Source organism: Drosophila santomea, chromosome 3R (assembly GCF_016746245.2).
Source record: "Drosophila santomea strain STO CAGO 1482 chromosome 3R, Prin_Dsan_1.1, whole genome shotgun sequence".
Lineage (NCBI taxonomy): Eukaryota > Metazoa > Arthropoda > Insecta > Diptera > Drosophilidae > Drosophila > Drosophila santomea.
In genome coordinates this window covers 8813962-8837721 of record NC_053019.2, presented here as the reverse complement: position 1 = coordinate 8837721, position 23760 = coordinate 8813962, and the positions used below count along the sequence as shown (strand labels likewise).

The 23760-nt window shown below is 45.2% G+C and overlaps 7 protein-coding genes across 12 annotated transcripts; 3 read left to right on the top strand and 4 right to left on the bottom strand.

Moving 5' to 3' along the window:
- Window positions 1-142: 142 nt before the first annotated feature.
- LOC120453333 (facilitated trehalose transporter Tret1) lies at window positions 143-8679 on the top strand. 6 transcript variants are annotated; one of them, XM_039637995.1, is made up of 7 exons: window positions 2016-2130; window positions 3314-3575; window positions 3681-3817; window positions 4239-4441; window positions 4759-4875; window positions 6843-8216; window positions 8308-8679. In XM_039637995.1, the coding sequence occupies exons 2-7, from the start codon at window positions 3526-3528 to the stop codon at window positions 8575-8577; spliced, it is 2151 nt and encodes a 716-aa protein (XP_039493929.1). In that variant the 5' UTR covers window positions 2016-2130; window positions 3314-3525; the 3' UTR covers window positions 8578-8679. The 6 variants fall into 6 exon arrangements, with proteins under 6 accessions (XP_039493930.1, XP_039493931.1, XP_039493929.1 ...); XM_039637996.1 differs by lacking the exons at window positions 2016-2130; window positions 3314-3575 and adding an exon at window positions 143-278; XM_039637997.1 differs by lacking the exons at window positions 2016-2130; window positions 3314-3575 and adding an exon at window positions 171-263.
- On the bottom strand, window positions 5153-6203 carry LOC120453338 (venom allergen 3). Its single transcript, XM_039638003.1, has 3 exons — window positions 6066-6203; window positions 5936-6004; window positions 5153-5874 (listed from the first exon to the last, which is right to left on the bottom strand). The coding sequence occupies exons 1-3, from the start codon at window positions 6183-6185 to the stop codon at window positions 5230-5232; spliced, it is 834 nt and encodes a 277-aa protein (XP_039493937.1). The 5' UTR covers window positions 6186-6203; the 3' UTR covers window positions 5153-5229.
- A 429-nt stretch (window positions 8680-9108) lies between the features above and the next one.
- Window positions 9109-10636, bottom strand: LOC120453335 (WD repeat domain phosphoinositide-interacting protein 3). The gene is made up of 4 exons (XM_039638001.2): window positions 10435-10636; window positions 10265-10351; window positions 9426-10187; window positions 9109-9358 (listed from the first exon to the last, which is right to left on the bottom strand). Exons 1-4 carry the CDS (start codon window positions 10499-10501, stop codon window positions 9252-9254), a joined length of 1023 nt encoding a protein of 340 aa, XP_039493935.1. The 5' UTR covers window positions 10502-10636; the 3' UTR covers window positions 9109-9251.
- Window positions 10637-11010: 374 nt separating this feature from the next.
- LOC120453334 (zinc finger protein 687b) lies at window positions 11011-13285 on the top strand. Its single transcript, XM_039638000.2, has 4 exons — window positions 11011-11318; window positions 11368-12217; window positions 12273-12320; window positions 12377-13285. Exons 1-4 carry the CDS (start codon window positions 11130-11132, stop codon window positions 13108-13110), a joined length of 1821 nt encoding a protein of 606 aa, XP_039493934.1. The 5' UTR covers window positions 11011-11129; the 3' UTR covers window positions 13111-13285.
- Window positions 13286-13382: 97 nt separating this feature from the next.
- LOC120453332 (nuclear factor related to kappa-B-binding protein) lies at window positions 13383-19263 on the bottom strand. The gene is made up of 4 exons (XM_039637992.2): window positions 17727-19263; window positions 15061-17551; window positions 14226-14986; window positions 13383-14160 (listed from the first exon to the last, which is right to left on the bottom strand). The coding sequence occupies exons 1-4, from the start codon at window positions 18930-18932 to the stop codon at window positions 13630-13632; spliced, it is 4989 nt and encodes a 1662-aa protein (XP_039493926.1). The 5' UTR covers window positions 18933-19263; the 3' UTR covers window positions 13383-13629.
- A 390-nt stretch (window positions 19264-19653) lies between these two features.
- LOC120453336 (ras-related GTP-binding protein A) lies at window positions 19654-21309 on the top strand. The gene is made up of 4 exons (XM_039638002.2): window positions 19654-19803; window positions 19862-19961; window positions 20026-20410; window positions 20482-21309. Exons 1-4 carry the CDS (start codon window positions 19792-19794, stop codon window positions 20918-20920), a joined length of 936 nt encoding a protein of 311 aa, XP_039493936.1. The 5' UTR covers window positions 19654-19791; the 3' UTR covers window positions 20921-21309.
- Window positions 21072-23178, bottom strand: LOC120453339 (beta carbonic anhydrase 1). Its single transcript, XM_039638004.2, has 4 exons — window positions 22916-23178; window positions 22114-22198; window positions 21862-22049; window positions 21072-21793 (listed from the first exon to the last, which is right to left on the bottom strand). The coding sequence occupies exons 1-4, from the start codon at window positions 23006-23008 to the stop codon at window positions 21392-21394; spliced, it is 768 nt and encodes a 255-aa protein (XP_039493938.1). The 5' UTR covers window positions 23009-23178; the 3' UTR covers window positions 21072-21391.
- Window positions 23179-23760: the final 582 nt, after the last annotated feature.

Sequence of the window (23760 nt, the reverse complement as noted above, 5' to 3'; positions counted from 1 at the left end):
TTAACAGAGAACTTCGTCTCTCACCACTCGAATGCATGGGCGTTTTTGCTGATCCAATAAATTAGCATTCGTTTGCTAATTTGTAGAACAACAACTTATAGGGACCACTTCAATTTTTGGGCTGTTTAGTAAAATATTATGGGCTGGAAATTTCAGTAAGCCTTTGGAGCTCTAGACCCACGCATGGATACATTGGATAAAATTGACTAAATACAAGGATTTTCCAAAATGGCAGAAGCCCGTTTGCGCCGAAATATAAGTCGGCAAGTACCCGCAATGTAAGAGTGATTAGTTAGGAAGATCAATAAAAAGTGCACGGGAATCGGAAAGTTTAAAAATTCATTGCTGACCCACTGCGTGGTATTGCTTATATAATCGGCTGATGCCGATTATTTTCACATTTACACATTTCCGTTAATTGTGAGCTGAAACTGACGAACTATAATTAAAACCCAAATAGTAGACAAACCGCCTGTGTGTGCGTAAAAAACATAAATCACTGCCGACAACAATGATCACGTGTATGAGCGCACACAAAACGTTAAGTTCAAATTGTTGCACAGGCATTTTTCCCGTTTTCAGAATCCCACGACCTTCAAAAAGATGCTAAGATCGGAAATTGAGTGGAAAAGGAAGTACCTGGGTAAACAAAACTCGTTTGAAAAAGCACATCTCCCATTGAAATGCGAAATTCAGCTCGAATTAAAGTGCAATTTGCCCCGACGTCGACGTCACTTTGGCAAATCAAAAATTTCACAGGGTTTATTGGGGTTCTAATCGATGCAGACACGCTTATCAAAATCTGGACTCGTTTTGACCTCAGCTTCTTGCAATTAAGCTTATCATAGAGATTACGTTAGAAGTTCATTGCCACTGTGCGAAAAATGCGCTTGATTTCACAATTACCCAAGTAATTATATTTTCACGCCCCTGAACAAATAAGCAAATTCCACAGGCAAACACCAAACTGAAACTCAAAGGTGTATTGTGACACGTGTGGTACTTAAACCAAGTAACTTGCTGTGTTTCAGATATGTGATATTATGTTATCAGTTCGAGAATATGAATAGGTGAATATGCTTGTAGGTTTATAAATTATTTTTTGGCTAATAGCACATACAGGGTAACATTTGGTCGGTTAATTGAGACTCTCGTTACGTATACGCCCATTTATCTTATATTAGCGCCGTTTTTTTTTCAAATAAATTGCTTAATACAACAAATATGTGAGTATGTGTTAAAAAACTTTGAAAGCAATTAACTGGAGCACTTAAATAAGAGTTTACTAAATGGGGAGGTGATGATTTTGTATCTAATAAAGTTGCCACTATTAATAAATTACATTACTCTCGTTTGTGAGTTTTTTGATGTGCGAAATCACAATGGCAGACGCTGCAAAGATTTATTTATTTGAGCTTAAGTGAACTTAAGTAGCTTTACAGTATTTGTAGAGGCGAGATCAAAGCCGCTTGACGTTCCATTCAAGTATGTCGGGTTTATGCAACTGTCATTTAACTATGGCGAGAATTTACCTTTTCCTGTTCGTATTTGCATCGTACATTATATAGAATACGGCTTTGTGGTTATATTCGTGAACTCGAACCGGAATGCTGGACCTGAACCTACATATGTACGACACAGAATTCATTTTAATTCAGAAAGAAATTAATGCTTTTTTTATGAATGTCAGATCGATTCGATGCTGATTTAGTGGGAAGATTTAGTACCCGGGCAATGATCAGTTAAATACAATACAACAAACTGGTTTGTCAGCGCGGCTCAATTGTTCTCCCGCTCACTGAATAACATTTTGGGGGATTTCGGGGTTTTGTTTTGTTTTCTAGCCGCCTAATTGGTTACCAAATTGCTTTTGCTTGCCTACATTCCAAATGGCACAAATGCCAAGCGAGCTTTCGTCGCATTTCATTTGCTGAGCTCCGTCTTGTAAGCTCAGCTTAATGGAAAGCTTTGTTGTAACGGGACAAAGATTCGCGCTCGGCTTCGGTTTCGGTTTCAGTTTGTTTTGACCGCGCGACGCGTTCTGGTCTTAGCGTTAAGTCCTCCAGCAAATCGGTTTCGGACTAAAAATATACAAAAAAGTCTTTATATTTTACACCTTACTTACTCACGGTACAACTTCGTCACGGACCCTTTTGGCCGCTGATTAAAACCAGTTGGAAATTCGGGCAAAAACCCGCATTCGAAAGTTCAACACTCCGATTATAACTTTTGGGATATCTTGACAAATGTCCCACTTGCGTATATTATATGTGACATCGATTGGGTGCAGTGTTTCAGCTTCGGCAGCGAGTTGTTTCCGTAGCACGCAATCTTAGCCGACATCGCGGTTATAACCCTTATTTAGCCAGAAGTTTGCAGTTTCGGCCGCCGTATCTTGGCCATTAACCGCTGACATATTGACATTAATGAGAGAGTCAATTTTGCAACAGCTGGCCAACCATGTTATTTGTCTTGGGCTCAAGAAGACAATTGCAAATAGGAGATACGCGATGCAAGAACCGCGTTAATTATTTATTTGCAATGCCCTAAATATAAAGCTACATTGCAAAAAATTCATTTCAAGTAAACAAAGTAAAGACAAAGTACTGAAATATCATGTCGAAAATTTAAAAATTTCTTTTAATGCACGAATGTAAACAAGAATTGCCGAAAATAAGTGAAAATACGCGTTAACATTTTCGGCAGACAGTTGGGGTGCGCCACATTAAACGGTGGGTCGTCGGCATAGACGTCTTTCGGCTCATCTCGAAAATATAGTTTCAACCGGTTTCACTGGGTCCCGTGACCAAAATTCGATTTATTACGAATCCCATAGACAACCTACCAACCGTACCACTCAACCTCATCTCGAACCCTATGCACCTCGGATGAGCTGGTTTTCATGCTCAAGGCTCGGCTCTTCTTTTTGTTTTGGCTGCTTCCAAACTTCGGTTTACTTTGCTCATATGCATAAATTGCATGCAAATGTCCAATATATCGTTTATATTTGCTTAATATGTGCTACGAGATTTCTCTTTTGCATATCTGAAGTGGAATTAAAATATTGTGATTATTTAAATATATTTAAAGTGCCTACATAACTGTGCCCGTCCCCAATGTGAAAATGCTCCGCGTTAGAGTATAAAAAGAAATTATTTTCGAATCGCTTACATATAAACACGTAACATTCAATTGTGTCAAAAACTTCAGCACTCCCAATAGCATAATAAGTAAGCCGAAAGAAAGCGGCCGAAACAAGAAGACCAATAAATGTCCAATTATAAGATTTTTTGTTTGTCTGTGACTTTGAAAGGTTTTGCCACTTAGCACTCTCCGACGAAACCATCGATAAATAATGATAATTGTCAATAACGATGGCCAAATGATTGCCAACTAAGTGAAAAGAGCCACAGTTTGATCGGTATACAAAAACCTTGCGCACAAGGCAAAGACTAGCAGCCAGCAGCCACTTGAGCAAACAGAAAGGTGCATTAAGTATACGCCGCGCATCAAGTATACGCAGTGATGTCCAATGGCAAGGCTGCCACAGTTGGCGCAACAGCTGAGAAAAACGGGTAAAATCGCATAATATGCACTACAGAGTTCCCGCTCAAACAATAAACCATAGTTAATTGCCAGCTGAAACTAATCGAATGAAAAAACACACTTTTCCATTGCAGCTCGCTGAACGATCGGCCATTGTTTATGCAAAACAGCAACGGCGGACGTATTGCGACCGGCGATGTGGAAGTCAGCAACTTCCGACGCGCCCTCCCACAGTTTTTAGCTGTTAGTATTAAGAACATATTGCTATTCGGTAAATAACACACATCTTCCAGCTACCCAGATTCCAGATTCCCAGGGGAATGAAATTCAGGAAACCTCAGCTGATTGGTTTTATATCCTCGTAAATAGCTTGCGTTTTATTCATGCCTATTAATCATAATTAAAGTCAGTGAGTAAACGAAACTGCCAGTAATTATACGAACATTAAAAACCCTATTTTGCTTAGAACATTCATCATTTTGCTGTTGAGTTAGCAGCTCAACAGTAAATCAAAGTAAAAAATAAAACTCTGTTCTCTTAACTTCCAAGCATTGCTGCTGTATGATTAACATTCCTTGACTTTTGCTTACATTTTTAACTTCGATTTCACTCCCCTAACACGGAATCAATAGTATAACTCAATTAATTTTGATTGCTATATCGAAACAACACCTGCTCGTGTTTTTTTTAAGGATATGGCATGACCTTGGGCTTCCCCACGATCGTGATACCCGCCATTCAGGGAGGCGAGGGACGCAGCGAGACCAGTGGCGACATAGTCCTCAACAAGGACGAGATCTCTTGGTTCAGTTCCATCAACCTGATATGTGTGCCACTGGGATGCCTCTTCTCTGGACTCTTAACGCAGCCACTGGGCAAACGGAGGGCAATGCAGGTTAGACATATAATTGGGGTTATGAAAAGCCAAGCTGTTGATGATCCGTACTTCAAGTGTTAACCAAATTGAGCAATTTTAGCCCTAGCTAAGGGTGTAATTTTTTTTGGCACACACCTGAAAAGATACAAATTGCAACCGCAATCACCAGCGGCTCATCAGGTGCTCCTCCGATTACCGATCGCACCGATCAGATCGCATCACTGGCACACTGAACTGGAATCGAGCTGCGTGACTTTGTGGGGCTTATGCAATTATGTTTATCCACTCGAACCGATCCATTCGTACTAACCACCCACTTCCTTTGCATTTTGCAGTTTGTCAACCTGCCGATTCTGGCCGCCTGGCTGATGTTTCACTTTGCGACGCGCACGGAGCACCTGTATGCGGCTTTATGCTTGGCTGGTCTCGGTGGCGGATTAATGGAGGCGCCGGTAAGTGAATCCCAACCGCACTGATTTGTAGTACTGGGTGTTTACCTCTCACGTGCAAACGCAATGCCGATATCCACTCCCCCCCCCAAAACTCTTTGTTTATCTATTCATTGGCATATTTCCCATCGTACAGGGGGATCACTTTTCTCGACACCTTGCGAATTTTAACGCCTAGCTGTTGTAACCGCAAAATTATTTGGAATCACTGCTATACTCTATGACTAATCTTTTTACAAGTAGCTGATCTTATCGCGTTGCAGATAAAGAAACGAAAATATTTTCTAGATTTTTCTGGCTTTTAATGTGCTAGCCAAATGAATTGAATTCATCGGATTAAGCCAAGTTACATTCAATTCAAATATCAATGGTCTCTGCAGTTGCTACAGTGGATACAGTTGCTTCTGTGCTACTACCATTCGATTCTAGCGCTTGGTCTTCGTAGTAGTAGTCAGATGTATTGGTGCGAGCCAAACGAGTGTAGTAGAGCGGCTCGTGCGGCTTGATTTTCTTATCGAAGAGGCAGGTGAGGTAGCGCCCCTTGCCGGACTTGAGCATTCCGCAGCCGATCTTCTTGTTCTTCTCGTAGATCAGATTGGCGAAGACCATTAGGTGGTCCTGCGGGGAAATGTCGGGAAAGCTTCTCACATAGCTGCGCTTCATCATCTTGTGGTAGCTAAACCACAAATTAAGGAAGCTGATAACGTTGAAGCCCTTGGAAACTTGGTTGATCTTAACGAAATCGGAGGACTCGCCCACATCCTTGTAGAGGAACGTATTTACACAGGGTGAGGTGGAGTGCTCGTGGCACTGATTGGACACCCGCATCGCCATCACGGCCAGCTCGTCGTCCCATTTGATGTTCTTCAATTTGCCCGCTTTGGGGAGAATGCCCAGGCCCCTCTCCACTTGCCTCCGGAAGTTGTTCACATTCCGCACGATATCAGCTCGATAATCGGTCATCCTAACGCCCTCGTGGTCTTTACCGCATCTCGGTGACCACTGGCAAAGGCATTTAACTAAGCAGTTATCTGATTGCTGCGTTGATCAATTAGCTACTCACGAATTTTATGCCGCAGGTAATGTGCTTCTTGTTTGGCGGACAAATGGCGGAATTGCAGTAATCGGGTGGCTTTAAATGATGAGATTTTTTTTATAAGGAATTCCCCTTATACACAAAGAGAACTTCCTACCTTCACTGGATTATTGTAGTGTATTTTCTGGACATAAGTGGGCCACCGAGTTCTGAATACAGTGTTGCTAGTATGAATTTTCAGTTCGGCTACAATCACCAAAAAACACAAGAGCTTCATCTTTCACAGTGTCGAAACTCAAAGTGATGCTATTCATGATGGAATACCATTTGCTGCGGATGATTGCAATTTGTATGCTTAGATTACTATAGGATTACACGGATTGCGTCGATTTTCGTGGGAACTAAAAAATACTCACTAAAACTGTAAGGTGATATGTGATCACATATTATCCCCAAAACTAACCGTTTGCATAGAAACTCATCACACATGGCCATTAAGTAGCATCTGCGATTGCAAAGTTCAGTATGTTTATGTCAATTGTCGATTGTCTCCGTGACTGCATACACTGACCCACATAGTTCTCTTGCCACAATTGTTCACCTTGGCCAAACTCCTTGAGAACTTTGGTTTGCTTGATACTTGCCACTTCAGATTGCCACAAGCTGCTGGTATTTAACTATTAACCCTCTAGCTCAACATGTTAACAAACAAAGTAATTAACGAAGGTAGGAGGTAAGAGGAAAGATACAAAGTGTATCTTTTCACTGATGCATTTAATTTTAAAATCTAGTGTTTCTTCTTAAAGCTTTTTTCGATAGAACTATAGAATTTGTCTGACATTTGGCGGGTTAACAAAGATAAATCTTTGTAAATCGCATTTGAAGTAAGCAAAAACGAACTCCACTAACGACTAACCTTGTTGATTTATTGCAGGTGCTCACCTATGTGGCGGAAATTACGGAGCCCAAATACCGCGGCATATTGTCCGCTTTGGGCACAACGTGTGTCATCACGGGTGTTTTCATACAATTCATCCTGGGATCCCTGATGGACTGGCGGAGTGTGGCGGCGGTGAGCTCGGCTTTTCCGGTGATCACCATAATAATGCTGTGCTTTGTGCCCGAGAGTCCGGTTTGGTTGATCCGGGAGCAGCGTTTCCGGGAGGCCGTGAAGTCTCTGCAATGGCTACGTGGCTGGGTTCCGGAGCACATGATAGAGGCGGAGTTCAATCAGCTCTACGATGAACTGATCACCCAGAAGGCCATCGAACTGTCGGCGGATGGAGTTCCTCCGCCGGGTCAACGCCGAACACTGGGTCAACGGCTGAGGATGTGGCGGAAACGCAGCTTCCTGGTGCCATTCCTACTGGTTTCGTTCTCCTTTTTCACGGGTCACTTTTCCGGAAAGACCCCACTGCAAACCTATGCTGTGCAGATTTTCCACACCCTCAAGGCTCCGATGAACAAGTACCATGCCACAATTCTGCTGGGAGTGGCTGAGATGCTGGCCACCATCCTGGGCGTTGTCCTAATTCACTTCACCGGAAAGAGACCTCTGGTTCTGGTTTCAACGGTGGGCACCGGTCTGTGCTTCTTTGGCACTGCCACTTATGCCCATTTCTTGAGTGAAGTGCCTGGATTTACCGTCAACAACGTGGTGGTTAATGCCTCCTCGATTGTGCCCAAGGAGGGGATTCTTTCTCAGCAAAATATATCCAGGATCTTTGAGACAGAACAACAGGCGATCAGGCAGGAAACGGAGCGCTTTACTACCCTATTACCCGACATGGAAACAACTACAATATTCGATCAGAATATCTATAATCGCAGTAAGAGGGAGGTGGATGAATTGATGACCACCGATGCACCAATGGACACCACCATGTGGCCTGAGCCATCGAGCAGTGCGGAACCCATAGCATCTTCATCGCTGGCGCCACCATCGACTTCGCTGAAGCCACCCCTTGTGGAGGAACTTTTGCTGGTGGTGCCGAAACAAGAACACAACTACCTGGTCTGGGTGCCACTCATCCTGCTACTACTCTCCGCCTTCTTCTCTCATCTGGGTATACGAATGTTACCGTGGATTCTCATTGGCGAGGTGTTTCCGGCTGAGATTCGTAATTCCGCATCGGGATTTGCCGGCGGAGTGGGCTATATATTTGGCTTCCTGGCAAACAAACTCTTCCTGGTGATGCTGAGTGCCTTAACTCTGCCCGGAACCTTCGCTTTTTATGCCAGTGTGGCCTTCTTTGGCACCATTGTCCTGTACTTTACGCTTCCAGAGACTGAAGGGCGCACACTGGGTGTAAGTATAAAATTTTGCTTTGTAATTACTTATAGGATTAGAAACGTATATAGAATATAATCTTACTTTTGAACAAATATACTCATTGTAGGAAATCGAAGCTCATTTCTCTAAGAAATCCGATGTGAATCTGCTTCGCAAGCAGCCCAGCAACAAGTTACCTTTCAAGGACGAAGCACAGTTCCCCGGGAATACCATTAATATGCAAAGTAACTTCCAAGTGCCTATCACATCGCAGCAACAGGCAAAGATTATCCATTTGCAACAGAGCGACTTTACGCCGCGCTCCCAAAACGGAAGAACAGCAGGAGTTGGGATGTCCAATCCGGCTTTCGATGAGAGCAACACCACACATTTGTGAGGAGCTGCGAGTGGACTGTGTCATCACCTAAACATTATTTAAAAGTGCTTAACATTCCAGTGATATTTCTGAGAAATAAACTTAACAATTTAGTTTTATGAATGCGACCTGGTTTTTATGTAACATGTTTAATTCGAAATGGGATTCGCCTATTTTATTTGTAGGTTAAAGCAAAGATACTGCAATGATTCTCTACCAAACTTTATCAATAATACGTTTAAAAGTTCATAGATACCATTTCTCCAGAAGGGTTACTTATCATAAAAGACTTTATACCATAGCTGACGGAAATGGTGAAATGAGCAAAGTCCCTTTAACTAATAAACAATTTAGTGGCAAATGACCAAACACGATAAGCTCAGTTCATTAAATTCTCAAACCGGACCAAAGTGGAAGAAAAAAATGTGTTCAGTTATTTAAATTACAGATGGCGTAACAATGCATTAAATGAGGCTTAAATTAAAGTTAAATGAGCATATAGGTTTATCGGTGAATGTTTCGAATAAAATATAAAATATCCACAATCTTGTCTCAAGGTTTAACTACTTTTATGTGAACTCGACTTTTAACGTATTTTAAAGCATGCTTATAAGTAATATTGTATAACACATTTCCATGGAGATATATAATTGTATAGATGCATCAAAGGCGTTCGCAACAGTACGACTTGTATCCTAGGTCTCATCGTCTTGCAGTTCAAGGAATTGTGTGCAGATGTCTCGACTGCATTCGCCCTTGTTGTTGAATAGGAATTTATAATAGTGGCCGTCTGCACAAATGGCTGGATAAGAGAACAAAATGATGATTACAGAATTCCCAGAGAGGGATCTGCTCCAGCTGCAACTTACCCACAACCGAATTGGGATCGGCGCCAAAGGCACAAACACAACGAGGTCCCTGGGGTATCGAAAACTTGACAAAGCTCCACTGGCTCGAGAAATACTTGGGTATTATGGGCAGCGAGGATTCACGGGGCTTGTTGTCCTCCAGGTTGAAGACGTGTATGGTGCCATGGTCAGAGGCAACGACCACCATTGTGGACTGGTGGTTAAAGTTGATGCAGAAGATGTTGGCATGGTTGCTTCCGCGCCTCAGCTCCGAAACCTTCTTTCCACTTTCCGTGTCAAAGATACGAATGAGGGTGCCCTTTTCCCCGGCGGTTGCCAGTCGCGTGCCTTGCAGATTCAGGGCAATGCAGCTGATACCAGCCTCGTGAGCGATCACCTCCAGCGGTGCCCGCTCTGTGTTGGCCAGATCAACAATTTGAACGTGGCCAGTTCGACGGCCGGGGAATGCGAGGAGGCTCTTATTGCTGTGCGGGCACAGCACACACAGCCCGTTGGGATTTGAGCTGGTTTCGAACACGTGCAGCTGCTGTGGTTGCTGAGTGAAGGTGAACACCTTAATCACTCCCTCCAACACGACCACGATGCGATCCCGACGCAGTCGTACCGCCCGCACGGGCTGATTGAAGTCCAAGGATATGGCCGGGGACTTCTTCAGGTCATCCCACACGATCACCTTGTTGGGCGGGTACAGCGGCCGAATGCCGCCTCCAACTAGGGCTAAGTAATTGCAGCGAAACAGCATCTCCACATGGCTGAGACCACCTGCATTGTAGACAATGGAATTGGTTTTTGGTTTTTTGCCGTGGGAGTCTCCCGCACTCTCTCTTTCACAACCATACCCTCTGGAAAGTATTGGCGCTCCTTCTCCTTCAGCGGATCGCAGTTGTAGACCCGGAATCCCGTGTCCGTCGCACAGGCGAAGCATCCTGCAACGCAATAAGCCAGTTATATTATACGGATAAGGTGTATCGTATATGTAAACAGCACACATCCGCACGTATGTACGTACCCTGGTCTTGATTGAAGGCTGCGTACAGCAGCCCATTTCCATATGGGTTTTGCTCTGTGAGGTTCATTGCTCTCTCCGGGGATGCTGGAATCCCGCGCTCGGCTCTGGCGATTTCCGATACAGTTGCTGGGCAGGCAGGAAAACAATTGGTCGGACGGCGGATGATTGTGTTTTTTCGTATAAAAACAATGACACAGTGCTGGAAATCGTCGATAAGTGGCCGGGCGGTGAATCGATAACTTTCGATGACCTACGGCGATCATCTAAATCAAGAAATTTTTGAACTCTAACAACTTGTTCTTATGAGTTCTTAAGCAGTTACGTGTCAACTCAATAAACTTATAAAATTAAAATGTAAGCAAACCTAATTCATACCATATTATATTATTATTATATTAGTGTTTACAAACACAATGAGTTCATTCATTCTGATGTTTTTCAAATGATCCACAGTGCTGTTTTGAATATAACGATCTAGCTATGTCAATATCAAAGATCTAGCTATTATCATTGGTATCTAGCTAATTATCTATTTCCAGCATCTCTATCACCCCCAATCCTTCACTATCGACCGACGTGTATGATTTTGCAACACTGCCAAAATGCTCCACCTCCAATTTCGGTAAATAACAAAAAGATAAATGGTCGCTTTGTGGAGCGTACTCCTGTGAAAATTGGATATATGCTTGCGCACAATGGAATTCAGTGCGGATCTGAATGGCTTCAGTGAGGACTCCATCGAACCCTGCCGGACATGCGGAATTTACTTTACCATGGGAATGGACATGGACCAGGCTATTGTGAAGCCCATTTTCGGCTCGGATGACGCCGCCGTCGCAAGTATGGCGGAGATCCTTGAACAGATGAGTGCTTGGAACATAAAGGTGAGTAGTCATAAAATCGTACTATCTGGACCTAACTTATGTTCCAAAGGTTGCGAGGGAGGACGGACAACCGCAGTACATGTGCATCGCCTGCATTGCCGAGTTCCACCGGCTGCTTAAATTCAAGCGCAGCTGTGTGGAGACACAGGAGCAGTTTAGCGAGCTCGAGTATCAGCGCGAACACAATGGGATCGTGATTAAACGGGAAATTGAGCCGGAGGAGGAGAAGTTCTGCGGATTTATATATCTGGACACTGACGAGGAGGATATCAGCGACGAGGACGGTAGTAGACGCGTGTGCGCCGCCTTCGACATACCGCATGTGCCCATTAAGGAGGAGCACATGGCCCGAGTGCCAGTGCAGAATATTGACAAGTTTCAGCCACCCGAGCCCAAAGATTTTGCATCGCCGGTTGATTCCACTTTCGACATGATCGACAACGATGCATTAACGGCCGGAATGTTTACGCCGTCTGTTGATGATGCATCTGGAACGGCCGACGATGGCTCCGAAGAGGAGGAGGAGGAGGAGGAGGAGGAGGAGGAGGAGATAGTCAGATTTACATACGATGATGACAACGATGCGACAGCGCCGCTTCCGCCCCCGATTTACTCGCCTGTTGTTTCTTGTAAGCTATGCTATTACGAATCCCCCGACCAGGATGCGCATCTGGAACACATGCGCCGCACCCATCTCCTTAAGGACTGGGAATGCCATATTTGCGCCAAAAAGTTCACAAATGCCCAAGAATCGCGCATCAAGTTCCACATAAAGTATCACAAGTTACAGCGGCACATTAAGTGTCCCGTTTGCGGGTTCATCTGCAACTCGAAAGAGACTCTCAAGGAGCACAGGCAGGCTGTGCACGTACGCACCAAGTGCACTTACTGTGGCAAAAGTGAGTACAGTACATTTATAAAACAAATTTAATGTATTAACATTTGCATTTGCAGCTGTGAAAAACGCAATGCTACAAGCACATTTGAAAAAGCACTTAGAAGGTCAGTAAGAAGAATGCAACGGTCTCATTTTTTTCAACATTATATTTTATGCGTAGAGGGTGAAGCCGAACTTGCCGAGCATCTGAAATTATTGGAGAAAACTCCAGTAAAACTTTTCCCCTCGGAAGGCATTCAATCTCCACAGTTATCTTCTTCCCCTCTACTGGAAGGCCGTGTTGCTGAAGACACCACTGCCTCTGAGGGCTCAAATATTCTTGGGGTATCCACTGTTCCAGAATATTCTAATGTTACCGAGGACTCCAGTGTTCCTGCAAAAGAGACTTCCAATCCAGCGGACACCCAATGTCCGACGGACACACCTGAAAACGTTGAAGTTCCTGTTTCATCCGCTTCACCATCATCCGTGCCAACTGAACGTGTCATTAGGTGCGCATTTTGCAGCTACACATTTGAAGAGGCTAAGCAGCTGCAGGCTCATGTGCTGGCTAGACACACAAGGACAAGAAAGAGACGTCGCTCTTCAGAACACAAATCACCCATGAGAAAGCCCACTCAGGCAATGCTAACGTCGCCTATTGCAAAGATAAACAAGAAGCCAACCATCGAGTCCGAAGTAAGCATCGTCCAAGAAGACAGCTCTGCCCAAATGGATAGCTCCGCCCAGCAGGAGACCAGAACAGAAGCGACACTCAACGACAGCTCCCCTGCCGAGCAGGTGCCAGAAAAAGCTTACATCTCGTGTAACATTTGCGGCAGGTCATTTGACTTGAAAATTAAGCTTAACAGACATCTAAAGCAGCACAAGGAGGTGCCGCAAAATGTCGTTTAGTTTGTAGCATTTCTAGCGTATAGCTATAATTCAATATTCATTCATTTTGTAAAAATTATAGCCAAAACATCATTTCCCATTGGTCTGCCAAATGCAAACGTTGAAATCTTTCCATTAAATTTTCTCACTATTACGTATTTGGTTGGAATATACTTACTTTCTTATTTAAATTAAAGAGTTGGAATTTTGCTGATATTTCATTTATCTAGCGAAGCAAGTGAATAACTGAAACTAAAGCACATTTGTTTTTGTACTGCAAGCAAACATGGCCCTTCTGGTTTCATTTGAGTTTTATTGGGTGTCTCTATATATATATTATTTTATAAACTGTTTCATAAAATTGGTTGTTGGATGGGACATCTTATCAGTGTCCATTAAATTTACTTAGTACGAAGCAATATTTGCAATCTTTCTGCCTACATAGATAAATTACACGTGTTGTTCAAAAACAAAATCGAAGAAAGTGTAACCGGTAAGGATATTCAACGTGGTTAACAAGCCTCTCCGCTCCTGAGCCTCCTAGTTGCCACTCCCTGTGGCCGTCTTGAGAACCGTAGCCGGAATTAGTTTTGTAGTCAGCGTCTTTGCACCTGCTTCCCCGGCCGCCGTCGTCACAGAGATTTTTCCACCTACCGCTGCACCACCTGCCGATGCTGTTGCCATGGGTATCACTTTTAAGCTGGACAGTGGCTTCAGGTTCATGCCTTGCAGTCCCGGTGAGAAGAAGAGTTGTCCACCGTTGCCTTGCACGGCGAATACGAGATTGTTGCCAGGCGCTGTCGTCGCTGTCGCAGCTGGTGCTGCTGTCGTTGTGGAGCTGTTTACAACGCTGCTGTTGACGGTACTAGTGATTGATTTGTTGGCGACCAGTACGTTCTTGGTCAAGCGTAAGGTTTGAGTGCCTCCCGGTCCTATTAGCAACGTTTTGGGCGCCGTCGCTATGCCGCTAGTGGAAGTAGTTCCACTATTGCTGCTGCTACTGGCTAGTCGCAACAGTTGGTTGCCCATAATGACAGTCTGAACGGGTGCGCCGGCACCTCGAGCGGAAATCTGCAAATTAAACATTGGATTAAGAACAAATACTATACGCTTATGATCTGGTCGAGATCACTTACCGCTCCCTGCAGCTTCACCGTCTGACCCCCAATCACAATATTCTGAGTTGTTCGCCCGGCAGCGTTAGTCACTCCAGTTCCCGCAACCAGGGTTCCACCTGCTCCTCCCACTGCCGCTGATGCAACTGCTGTCGTCGTCGTTGTAGTGGTCTGGGTAGTGGCCACACTACTGCCGCCAAGCTGTTTTAATGTTTTGGCGTGCAGTAGTAGTGGTTTTCCCGGAAGCACAGTAGTTTTTCCAATAATTTTGGGTACCACAGTCGATGTGTTTCCAGTTGCTGAAGTAGTACTGGTAGCACTCACAATTCGTGTCATCGTGGGTAACTGCTTCGTCGGCTGGTTGGGACTAAGTGTAATTACATTTCCCGCTGAGGAAGTGGCCAACTGGAAGATGTTGTTGCCAGCGGTTGTAAGCAGTTTTCCCCCAGCAGGCTGCTTTTGTAGCAGACTATCCAAAGTGATGATTTGCCCAGCTGTTTGAGGGTTTCCCGCTCCCACTATTCCTCCAGTTCCTACAGATGTGGCTGGAGTAGCTCGAATAACGCGCGTTGCATTTCCTCCCACTGCCGTTAAGGTACCGGATTGATTGGTAGCCATTACCGGTTGCTTGAAGTTCTGCAGCACAATTCTCTGCTGCTGCGGTGACAAATTTGTCGTTGCTTTGGTTACCGAGCCACTTGGCGATGTGGTGAGTATTTTGGGTGCTGCTTTCGTCAGCGACTGGAATACGATTTTCTTGTTCGAGGAAATTGCCGTGTTGCCTTTAAAATAAAATAAGGATTATATAATATAATCTGTATAACAACTACTTAAATACACTAAGAGCCGTACTCACCCACAATGATCCTTTGCTGCTGTGAGTTCAGGGCAGGACTGGCATTGTTCACCTTCTGTTTCAGCTGTTGCTGCTGCTGCTGAAGATTGGCAAATGCTTGAGGTGACATTTTTACTATCGTTCCGCCCCCCGTAACAGGAGAACTGATAGTGCTCATTGTCACAGGACTTGCAGTTTCTGTAGCGGAAATACTTGTAACAGGTTTGTTGGCGACAACGGAAACAGCGCCGATCTTCTGCTGAGCCGGACGCACCGTTTGGGTTTGCGGAACTACGCGGGGTCCGAGGATTTGAACAGAGTTCGGCTTGGTACCTATTACTGGGTTCCCGGATACTGCAGCTCCTCCAGCAGGCAACAGACGAATAATGTTCTTCGGCATCTGAGGACGCGGGGTGATAGTGACTGCCTTGGGTTTTCCAGCAATCGGTTGTACCTTCACATGCTGGGCCTGTTGCTGACCCGGCTGCTGTTGCTGCTGACCGCTTTGCTGTTGATCCAAAGGTATGATAAAGTTTCCTATTTTGTTATTAGGAACGGGCTTTTTGATGGTCAGCTTTTTGGCAACCGTAGAGGGAACAGATCCTCCTCCTTGATTTGGAGTGGTTGCTACATGCACTGTTTGCAAGCCACTGGGAGTCGATACCAATATGGGCGTGGTATTACGCGTGGGACTGATCTTGGAGATCGCGAAGGTGCCAGATTTAGCAGTTGCCAACTGCCGATGAACGGGCGATGGAACGGAATTGGGCACTCCCACAGGCTTAAGCAGAGATTTCTGTATCTGCTGCATGGGGATTTGATTTGCATTTATATTGGCTGTGGCTGCTACAATTGTTCCTGCACTTGGCGTGCCAGGTGGTACATGATATTTTAAGGGCGGCACTGGCGGACATTTAACGGCAAGAGGTTTTTTCATCTGCAGAGCGGCACCTACTGGTTGTTGCACCGAAACTGGAACCGGTGAGACCACTGATGGGACCAAGGCGGGTACTTGCTCCTGCTGGTGCTCTGGAGCTAAGCCAGAGCCGTCGTCTGGTATCTTAGGTCTGCTCAGCTGCTTTCTTTGCTGCTGCTTCTGTTTAACTAAGGATTGGTTATGCCGATGCATTTTCTCGAACTCCGCCTCGCTGCGGTTTCGATGCAAATAAATCCAGATCTTGCGCCTGGCATCGTACTTGACGCAAGGATCCGGACCACCGTGCATACGATCCAAGGCACCACTCACAATGGTCTGTAACACATTATCCGCAGCTTGTTGACTGATATACTGGGAGCACTTGAGCAGTTCGGAGATCTCGGAGCGGGTGCCCTCTCCATTGGGAAGCCGGGCGGTAGCATCTCGTACTAGGGTCAAGATAGTCACAAATGGAGGTCGGTCATCCACCATAACTGCGTGACCCCTTGCTTTGTTCAGTGGCAGACTTTGGGTATAGATTCCTTTGACTGGACCCACCACACTCTCATACCCATTGAGACGATAGGTAAACGGTCGATGCGGATACTCAAAGCGTATTCTCTCCTGGCGCTGGAACTCAAGGATCTCCGCCTGGCTTGCTGAGCGCACAGTCCAGGTGGTCGGACATCTTGGAGGCGGTGTTGGTGACGCATCCACCATCGAGTTCAGGTGAACACCCGAAATCAAAACTGGGCTTAGTTGAGACTGTTCCTCCCTTTGGGTTCGCAACCAGAACTGACATAGGCTGAGGAGCCTTGCATCCGAGTCCCGACCAGCTCCTATCCACTGGTAGATTCCCAACTGAGTTTTGTGTTCAATATAGGGAACGTAATCGGCAGGAACGGAAGCCGAATCACCCGATAAGAAATTGATTGCCGATTGTAACAGCTTAGACCAATCTGGCTGGAACCTTGGCCATTCCCCGATAGGTATTGCGGCATCCGAGTTGATTTCCCGCCAGCTGGACAACAAAATTTGCAGTTCGCCGTATGTTAGCCTGTGCTGCGGTGTGGATACAAATAGATCCCTCAGCAGAGAGAAGAAGGAGGCAGGGCGAGGTGAGGCTGGCGGACGAATCTGCACTTCCCGGGTGGGGCTGCCGGTGATATGTCCAGCGGTTGCAGGAACAGTAATCGTGTTGTTCGAGTGATTGGGCGTCGTGGGACTCGCCTTGGGATTTGTTATGGGTGCATTCAAAGGTTCCAGCTTGGGCACGGGATGTGGAAGAACAACGGGAGCGGGCATTATTTTCTTTGGCATAGGCGGGGGCTCCTTGTGCGGCAAATGCTCCTCCGGATGGTCTTCCGGTGCTCGGCGGCCGTACAGTTGGTGCGGTTCATCCAGCAGCATGGGCTCCTCATCTACAAACTCATCTTTCGTAGGCGTGACTCCAATGGGCACCAGAGCGGGTGGATCTGGATTGAGGCGGGCCATGAGCGCTTTCGGTTTTCGACCTGGCTTAAAGCTTCCGACAAACTGTGCTCGAGTGCAGATGTCGCGCAGTCGTACCTCCGATGTATCGAACTCAGGACTCTCCTGGAATTTTAATGTTTTCTCAATTAGAAATTCTTGTGGGAAATTGTTTTACGTTTTAAGTTATAAAACAAACAAAAAAGATAATTTGATTTAAAAAATAAACAACAACTGGTACCAATTAGAATATTGTGGACATAGATCGCAACTGTATTTACACAACAGGCCAATGACTTACCGGTTGTTCCAATTTCCGGCGCTTGTAGTCCCTTAGATACTTCCTGAAGTTCTTGTCGTTGAGCTGGGGAATTTTCTCCGCCTGCATGGAGCGCAGCACAAGGTCGTCGTCTACACCAGGTCGCCGCTTGAAGAAGGTGTTGTAAATGCATTTCTTGTCTGCCGCATTCGAGGGCCTGCCAGGACCTGCCGGCTCCGGAGCCTTGGGCTCCTCCAATTTCAATTCCTGCGGGGCCTTGGCCAAGCGGTCCATGAGCTGTGAGCATTCCTCGTCCTCTTCCTCCTCCTCCGCACTAATGTCGCCGGGTTTTGCATCTAGCCCGCCCATAAGTTCCAGAAGCTCTTGGGCATAGCGTTTCTTGGCACGCTGCGAACAAAATCTGTTTTCCATCGAGAATGTGGGCGGTTTTCTCTTACGGGAACGCGGCCTTGGCAGGTTTTTACCAAGAGCACCATCAGAGGGTGGAGCAGAGGTGTAGGCATGTTGCAGAAGCTGTTCCCTTGATAGAAAGAGCTCCTTAGCTAGCTGGCTTAAGCGTTCAGCCTGTTGGAAACGAAATTCTCTTCTGCCCGAATGCTGAATGCTCCTTCGCAGCTGAAGGACATCCGGGCGCAGGTTTCCTTCTTCCAGTTGGCGTTGCAGCTGAAGCAGTGGAGATTGGCCGAAGCGCTGAAGGCCACCATTGAATAGTTGCACCAGTGTACGTTGCTGTTCGGCACCGGCCTGTGCCTGTCCAGATACCAAACGGGAGAAGTCCGGTAGCATTGGCTGTAGCCGGGCCTGGAGGTGATGGGGCAGCATTTGCCAGGTCTCGAGAGAGAAGAACTCATGAAAAATGGCTGCATTTTCGCACAAGCCCCGCGGCAAACGAAAGATATCCCGCCCAGTGAGCTGCGCCAGCTCCAGTTCGTCCGACCGGCAGGTGGTGGTGTCGTCCTCCGTTTCCGAGGCACTGCCCGCGTCCTGGTCGGTCATATCCTCGTCCTCGCCATCCGGATCATCATCCAGGGAACCGCTCGTCGAATCCGAGGAGCTACTGCTCGACGTGCGACTCCTCTGGCTGCTGGCCGAGTTGCTCCCGCTGTCGCTCATCCGGCCATCGCCCTCCTCCTCCTCGGAGTCCACACTGCGATTTGGATTCGCATTTGGATTCCCATTGGCATTTGGACTCGGCCTGGGCACTGTGTTTACGTTTATGTTGCTCATCGGATCGCAAACGATTCGTCACCAGATTTTTCTTCGCGAAGAGCGATTTTTTCTCTACACTAACTTATAATTTTTGTCTCTTACGCCGCTGTCCTGCCTCGTTATATCAATCAGCCAGCGTTAGCTGCTGGTTTTCTTCTTTTTTTATTGTTAAGCATGTTTTCTCTGCGATTTCTCACCATTCATCACGAAACGCGTGCACGCTAGAGATGGCACGATGTGGCGGCGGTGGTTGTTCCACTTTTGAGTTTTAAAAAAAGCACTCATCTTCATTATGGGGGTTATTTTTCGCTCTTACGTCGAGTTTTCGGGGTTAGGTTCTTCGAATAGTTATGCTACATTTAAACGGTACAGTTAAATGTCAAGAAAACGCCAAAATAAAGTCAACCGCTAGAGATGAGACGATTAAACGGCCTTGAGTTGTTCGCGTTCGTGGTGACTGCACCTTATCGGCATTCATTCGAAAGAATAACAATGAATATATTTAATACAACCTATTTCATATTGATAAGTAACAACATAATAAGAAATTAAATATAATGTTATAATTTCTGTATGACGCCTGACATGCAGGTGTTTTGTGTTTTTTATTATAACACTCTTTATTACATACCCTTTTGTATCTATCATCCTAATGGCATTTCATGTTGAGCTTATGTACATACACATATTTTAATGTTCTAAAATAAGTATATTTGTATTATCTTTAATCTAACGGTACGGAATCAATTCGATAACGATCCATTTAACTTCGCGTTACTTTTGATGGTGTCATCGAAAGTGTAGCATCACTAGCCCAGCCTATTATTTGTTTTTATTGTTGATTATTTTCCTGGAGATCTGAAAAAACAGCGGCACGATGAAGAAAAAGGTGTGGTTTTTGCTTGTTCCTGTTGAGCGTCGGAAGTATAATATAATTGTATTACCAGGTGTTGCTGATGGGGAAGAGCGGATCGGGAAAGACCAGCATGCGCTCCATTATCTTTGCTAACTATATCGCCCGTGATACGACACGCCTTGGAGCAACAAGTGAGTAGTACTATATAGTCGGAAGGGACGGAAACTGATCCTACCATGCACTATCCTTCCTTAGTCGATGTGGAGCACTCCCATGTGCGGTTTCTGGGCAATCTGGTACTCAATCTCTGGGACTGTGGCGGTCAAGAGGGTTTCATGAAGCAGTACTTTGCCCAGCAGCGGGACAACATCTTTCGCAATGTGGAGGTGCTGATCTATGTGTTTGATGTGGAGAGCCAGGAGATAGAGCGCGACATCCATTACTACCAGAGCTGCTTGGAGGCACTGCTCCAGAATTCGCCTGAGGCCAAGATCTTCTGCCTGGTGCACAAAATGGACCTGGTGCCGGAGGGCCTTCGTGAGAGTGTGTTTACTGAACGCATGGAGGATCTCATCAAGTTGTCTAAACCCATGAATGTCACCTGTTTCCGCACCAGCATTTGGGATGAAACACTATACAAGTTAGTATACGCAAAGTTTTATGCAGAATTGACCTGAAATACAACTATTACTCAACCTCTAACTGCTTTAGAGCCTGGTCTTCCATTGTCACGATGCTGATACCGAATGTTGCTGCTCTGGAGAACTCTGTGACACATTTCGGAAATGTCATTGAGGCCGATGAGGTGCTGTTGTTCGAAAAGGCCACCTTTCTGGTGATCTCCCATTGCCAGAGCAAGAAGAACCGCGACTCGCACCGCTTTGAAAAGGTGTCCAACATCATCAAGCAGTTCAAGTTAAGCTGTTCCAAGTTGGGCGCCAAGTTCCAATCGATGGAGGTGCGCAATAGCGCATTTGCCGCTTTCATTGACACCTTCACCAGCAACACTTACGTGATGGTAGTCATGTCGGATCCCACGCTGCCCTCGGAGGCTACGCTAGTCAACATAAGGAATGCTAGGAAGTACTTCGAGGAGCTGGAAAATCCAAGCAACAGTGCCATGAACCATCATGGCCACAAGTACCATTGATGATTAAACGAGGATCGTTGCTTTCCATAACACAATTAGCCGTTCTCCGTTCAAAAAGACATGAATACCGTCTGTTGTTGTGCAAACATCGAAGCGCCCAAGGTGCCGCCCCTAAGTCTTACAGCTTCCCGTAACTATAAATACGTATATATGTTTTTTATCGCTCACTTTCTTAATGACTGCCGTAATAGTTAATGGTGTAATTGTAAATATGGCAGTGCGCATCTCACATAATAGCTTTCTTAAGTTATGGAGGTCGTAGTGAGTGAGCGATGGATTGCCATCTCCTTCGTTGATTTTTCGTAGATTTGTAAGTTGAAACCTTTGTAGGCCTTAAGTTTATATACAAAAACAATTACACACTTATAAATACACAAAACAATCCTAAATATTGGTAACTTGTAAATGCCGATCGCGGTATAAGGCCCACATATCACAGATAATCCAGTTGGTACTGTTGGCCTGTTTCGCCTACGAATAGAATCTCCTCACCTCCTCGGACAATCGATCCACGGTGTCCTCATCAACGGGCAGAAAACGTTTCGCTCCGCGACTGAAGTAATAGATGTCACCGGTGTAAATATCGAACCAGAGCGCATGGATGTGGAGATCGTGGGATTCTAGCCGTGCCTTAAGGAAGCCGTACGAAGCAATGTTCGACATTTGCTGCAGTGTGTTGATCTGGGATAGTTTGTCCTCCAAGGCAAACTTCTGCTCCTCATCGATGTAGGCCACAAAGCGGCGGAGCGGAGTCTCCGAAGAGAAGATCAGTGGATCCTTCATGCCAGCGTCACGCCACTCCTGGAACCTCTCCAAGCTGGTGTTGGCATGGGTGCACAGCCAAGATCGCAAGGGTGAGAGGCGTCGATTAAGCTGGTGGAGAAAGGTGAGTGATTCGATTGTAGCTAGAAGTGATCTAGACCCTTGACTTTCCCAAATACCTTCGAGGCGAAGTCAGGATCTCTTAGTTGGTACAAGAGGTTCATGGCCTTGCAGTCGCTGTGTCCGCAGACTATTATGTGTCTAATGTCGTTCACCACGCATCCCAGCTCCAGAGCTGCCGGTTCGCAGCTGAAGTACTCATCCTGGAAGTGCTGGGCATGGGGAATCAGATTGCCAGCATTTCGCACTTAACCGTGGGATCAGGCAGGAATGTTGAGTCATAAATTATCTACTCGACTAGAGTTACTCACCCACAAACATATCGCCCACGTGAGTGTCGGTGTACCGGGTGGGAATCATTCTACTGTCCATGCAGGTGAAGAAGACGGCCTTGGGCTGAATGATAAAGTTTATCAATATTAAATGTTAGAACACATATCTATCGCCCAATGTGCCAATATACACCGAATATAGCCACCCCAAGTTATGACATACTTGGCAAATGGCCAATACGTCAATGGGTTCAAGGCTGTACAACAGGGAAATTCAAATATGTTGAAAATATTGATGGACGAGCATATCTTGGAGGAAGCCTCTGCCCATGTTTTGCCCACTATTTTTCTCATTAAATTATTTAATTTAACAAGTTTTTCTTTCCTCCTTCTTGTAATATTTAATATTTTGGTCTAGTCTTTCATATCTGTGATATTTCCTTGCACAATTTTTAGAATTATTTCCAATTAGAACTACATTAAATAGACAATTAGCAAAGGTGCGCAACATTCAAGAGCACTGAAAAGCCATCAGCTAAGTATATGGACATATTATTTAATATAAAGCAAACAAAAGGGGGTGAATGGGGATAATTTGGTGGTCAACCGGTTTGCCTTTGTTGTTTGTTTACCAAATAAAACCCAAAAGAGAGCCAAGATAAAGAGCGAAATGTGGGGAGAGCGCCAAGTTTGCGACAGACAAGTCGAAAAAAATGTGATAATGATATAAAAACGGGCAATTTGTTCCCCACAAGGCAAACGCATGCTCCAAGTTCATTTTTTGTGAATGTGAAATAGTTTTATTCCGAAATCTTGACCTATAAACCGTATTGCTGCTCACTTCTGGATTGTCGCGGACTTTCTGGAACTCCTTGACCATTTGCTCCCTCGTTGTATTTCTGTACCGCATAATTCCCCTCAAAATACGCTCCATTTTGTGGTTTTGTTTTTTGGGGCTTCTTAAACTTAATTCGACACTTTAATTTCACGCACTTTGGCACCACAATTGATTTTCCCCGATTTGAGTATAATAATGACGCACTCGCGCCAAACAAAAAGTACGATGGAGCTCTGTTGACGGCGGTGGAGCATTTGAAGCGGAATTGTTGCTTCCAAAACACGCGATGTATTTGGCGAGCAGCTGTTGTTGTCTCTCTGGGAGAGTGCTCCCCACTCTCTTGGGGAGACATTAAGAGAAATAATACGAGAGCTATATGGGGGAAAGTTTCAAGGTGCTAATTATTTCCATTTATAAATAAACACGGCAAAAACTTTAAAGTTAATTGGATATTTCTCGAGTTTACAGCACTCACGATACCCACATTCAAAGTTTTTTATATCTATAAATTATTTACCATTTGAGATGCAGAATGCATATAAAAAAACTGTCAATAGTGTTATTAGTTGCATATAATAACCGAACAATATTTGTACAAATAAGTTTTTTAATTAACCGATCTAAGAGACTTACTTGGTGCCATCTCAATGATAAGAGAAATAATATAATATTCCCCACCCACAATTAAAGGCACTCCCTTTCCAATGCTTTCCCAGTGAATATTTTTGTGGGGAGCGCAAATCGATGGCTTAATGGCATTTCTCTGAGCTATCATCTCTGGCAAGTTCCAGACAGTCGACCAGCGACAAAAGTCAACTTATTCGCCAGACGGCTTATCAGTGGAGCAG